The sequence below is a fragment of the Pteropus alecto genome, unplaced genomic scaffold (genome assembly GCF_000325575.1).
Source record: "Pteropus alecto unplaced genomic scaffold, ASM32557v1 C19237424, whole genome shotgun sequence".
In the NCBI taxonomy this organism is placed as follows: domain Eukaryota; kingdom Metazoa; phylum Chordata; class Mammalia; order Chiroptera; family Pteropodidae; genus Pteropus; species Pteropus alecto.
In genome coordinates, this window is record NW_006494573.1 from 1 (window position 1) to 3,827 (window position 3,827).

Sequence of the window (3,827 nt, forward strand, 5' to 3'; positions counted from 1 at the left end):
GGAAGCAAGCTTTCATTGTGGTATATGTCTTTGTGTATGTATGAGTCTGAGGGAAGGAGAATCAATAGAAAGATGAGTATGTATGTGTCTGTAGAAAGGCTACTTGCCAAATCATTACCGTTGATTATTTGAAGAGGAAAGAAATGGAATTGTTTGGTTTGTTTCGGTAGCAAAGGACCATGTTATAGACTAGGAAATCCAAGAAAATAAATTCAATCACATGTTTAAAGAAGAAAAGAAGTTCAAAGCAGTATGCAGGCAATGGTTCAGTGTTGCGAAAATAAAAGTCTGTGTTTCTCAAACAGAGAGGGAGGGGACGTCCACACCATTGACAGTTACTTCTGGAGAGCCGAGTTTTGGTGAGGAGAACTTTTAAAATATAATGCGATATTGATCTAAATTTTACAATGATGTGTATTAGTTTTAAAATTAACATGCGATAAAGGTTTTTATATTCCTTAGAAAATATTAGCAAGGGCAGTTAGAATTCCTCTTTTTGGAACTGGAACTCCGAAACGTTAAGAGAATGAGGTGGTTCTCTGCAGTAGTTGTGGCTGAAAACCGTGATGAGGGACAGGTTTGGGCCATGGTCAAGACCAAGTTGTGAGTGGAAACTGAGACAGCAGAAGCTGTAAGGTAGAAAAGAAAAGGGTACAATGCAGAGAGGGGAAGAAGCAGCTGGTCAGCAGAGAAAGGCATGCATAGCAGATATGTAGAGAGCAGCTGAATCCTGTACGTGGCGGTGTGTCAGAGCAAAGAGCCGGAATCCGCTGCTGCCTCTGGGGCCTGGATGCCAGTGAGGCCTGGACCAAGGGTGGCTCCTGCTCTTAACTGCCTTTGAGACTGCATCTCCTTGTTGCTTCACAAGACTCCTCCCAGCAAGCCCCTCATTTTGAGGCTCACTTGAGGCACTTTCTGTTCCTTGCCACTGAATAACCCAGAGAGCTACCCTGTGTAACAAGATCAAACCCTTGACCTTATTAGCTGCAGATATTATCAATAGTGTAAATGTATTGTCTTGAAATTAATAAAACTTAACATCTTGCTGAAAGGCAAGCAGTATGTTACTAGATAAGCTGAGCAGTTGATAATACTTATAATTACATAGTATTTCAGAGCCCACAAACCTTTTCTCATGAAGGGGGAAATGGACTGGTCCAGGATAGATTTGGGAACTGTAGAACGATTTGTCATGGGATTTTCTTTCATTTTCTCAAATGATGTCTCCTGGACAATTTTATCCAGTATTGTCTCATCTAAATTCTTTCCCATGAACTGCATAACCTTCTGAATTTCATGCTTTGGGTCCTGTGGCGAGGGTATTGGAAGGAAAGAGAGTATCAGAAAGACACACTTACATTCTTCAAGGTCTCCCTCCCAGAAGTCCTGAAACAGCTTAGAATTTCTCTGCACCAGGGTCCGAAGCAGTTCTTCTGAAAGGCCTTACTCACCTTCTTTATGTCCTCATAGAAGAGGAAGAGAATCCGATATCTGTCTTTCATCTCCCACCATCCTTTCACGTGGTCATACCAGGAACCCCAACACACTGTAACAGACACAGGAAATAGAACAGTCCTATATAGGGATCATACAAAATCTTCCAATAGTTAGGAATTTTATTTACCCGAAGTGTGTTGAAGACAGAGGAAAAGAAATGGTGGATCCTAAGAGTCCTGATCTATTTGATTTGGAGGGTGATGTAGAATGGGATACCATGGGGTGATTTATCCCACATGCTACCTGAAGTGGCTTCATATTGATGATGCATAATCACATTGGCCTCAAAATGGAACAGGGATAGTCTTTGGAATGAGGATGACTCTACAGGTAAGGTGACCCAGAATAAAGGCTTTCAAACCAAATGGGAGATATTTACTTGGGCTGTGGATATCCGCGATGAGAGCAGCCAGTCCAGCCAGTCTAAGTCTGTGTTAAAACTAGTTTGCCTAATGAGTGGGGCATCGACCGTTTAGGAAATCAAAATGTTAGGCGTGATCGAGCTTAGATGGAGCGGGGATGCCAGGATGTGAAGGACTGTCCTTTACCTTTTCCACTGATGAAGGTTTCGAAATACTCTTCCCAGGTACCAGGGTCAGGAAGCATTTGATTCATCCTTTGGAAATGGTAGTAGGAAACCATACAGTCTTTGGCATTTCGAGCGACATAAAGGAACTTGGAGGTAAGAAGAGGGGTAAGTGAAAGACAATTGTATAAAAAGCGGTTTTACGCAGGGGGAGCCATGCTGAGGGTGGCTGTGCACATCAGGCTCAGCTCTCCTGTGCTGGCAATTCATCTTGGCCTTGCGACCTCCCTCTCTCCTCTGCCTGTCCCCGCTTTTCTGCTAATTCTGCTCTCTCATCCTAATTCGGTCCTATGAAGTAGCCTGGCTCCCGCTTGCCCCTTTGGTATCGGAGTACAATCTTTCTCTAGAAACTGTGACCCACCATGAGCCTAAAACACTTTCGCATGCATACTGATGATCTTCCTAACACCTTCATCTAGGTTTCCCAGAGGAGCGGAACAGCTTTGTGGTGAAGAGTTTTGGCCATGTAGCAAGAAAATAGCTATGATTTTTTTTCTGGCCTCATAAATGCTATTATTCCCATCTCTAATCACATCAGCTCTTCCCCTACAAAGCATCCCTGTAGGTTTCATTTGGACCACAGTTTTGTGTCCTTGTACCCTCCCAGCCTTTCAGTTTAACCAAGTACGACCTTTTATCGCCTTGTGACTTCTAGGTACTCAACTCACATTCTAGCAGCATTAATCTCAAAGCGGCCTTGTTGACTAGCCATCCCATGACTAGCCATTTCAAAGCTGTGGGGGTTTCTTTGTTTGTTTTTGTTTTTGTTTTACCCTAAAATGGTGGGAATCTTTTTGCCCTTTAGGGCAATCTTTTGGCAATGTCTGGAGACATTTCTGGTTGTTACTCGGGGGGCGGGGGTGCTACTGGCCTCTAATGAGTAGAGGACAGAGATGCTGCTCAACATTCTACAATGCACAGGACAGCCTTTCCCCACTCCTAAGAATGAACTATCTGGCCCAAAATGTCATGTCTTTTATTTTCTGTATTCTGATGATTGACATCTTAGGGCCTAATGGACCCTGGAGGAGCTGCCCCTGCCAGGGTCAGCCTATTCTTTGAGATAGTCTAACAAGTCACCATCAAGCTCAGTTTTCAAATGCAAACCAACCGATCCAGAGCCCATACCTCAACCACCTCCCTTACTGGGCTCTCACACCCTGGGCCACTATCTGCCTGCTCTAATCACTCCCGGACAGGACCAGACAACTAGGGACAGCCCCGGGGCCCACTGAAATTATTCCAACTAGCCAGTCCTATACTGCTTGCCGGCCTCACCTGGCCTTCTTCGGAAACCACGGTAAAGGCGCTCGCTCCCGTTTTACCCTCACTCCCTTTCCTCCTGCCCGACCCCCGGTGCTTCCTTGTGTGGGTCCTGCAGAAAACCTGAAATTCTTAATCTTTTTAACTTCTGGTCGGCTTTCACTTCATTGCTGCTTGATAATCACTTTATTAATTCTTATTTTGTTACTTCTCTTATTTTTCATCTCTCTTCTCTTTTCTCTCTGAGAACCTTTATCCCATCCCCCTCTCCAAGTTTATAAATTCTCTTTCCAGCCGTATATATTATTCACTTTAACCTATCCTTGAGTATTTCAGTTAAGCCATTGTATGTATTTTCAGTTACAGAGATCCTGTTTGTTTATTTAATAAATTTAATAAATAATTCTTTAAAAATAGTACCTTCTTTTGTTTTTAATTTTTAATTCAATCTTTTATTTCTTTATACAACATAAATGTTCTT

At 43.1% G+C, this 3,827-nt stretch overlaps 1 protein-coding gene across 1 annotated transcript; it reads right to left on the bottom strand.

Moving 5' to 3' along the window:
• Positions 1-996: 996 nt before the first annotated feature.
• On the bottom strand, positions 997-2,175 carry LOC102894452 (sulfotransferase 1C2). Its single transcript, XM_006925323.2, has 3 exons — positions 2,046-2,175; positions 1,452-1,546; positions 997-1,308 (listed from the first exon to the last, which is right to left on the bottom strand). Exons 1-3 carry the CDS (start codon positions 2,137-2,139, stop codon positions 997-999), a joined length of 501 nt encoding a protein of 166 aa, XP_006925385.2. The 5' UTR covers positions 2,140-2,175.
• Between the last annotated feature and the right edge of the window lie 1,652 nt (positions 2,176-3,827).

What these genes read in the sequence shown, in the direction of transcription:
- LOC102894452 (XM_006925323.2), bottom strand. Translation starts at nt 2,139, where the DNA reads ATGGTTTCCTACTACCATTTCCAAAGGATGAATCAAATGCTTCCTGAC. An exon ending in AACCTTCATCAGTGGAAAAG is followed by an intron (nt 1,547 to 2,045) that starts GTAAAGGACAGT and finishes TGTCTGTTACAG; the next exon opens with TGTGTTGGGGTTCCTGGTAT. An exon ending in TCTATGAGGACATAAAGAAG is followed by an intron (nt 1,309 to 1,451) that starts GTGAGTAAGGCC and finishes CCCTCGCCACAG; the next exon opens with GACCCAAAGCATGAAATTCA.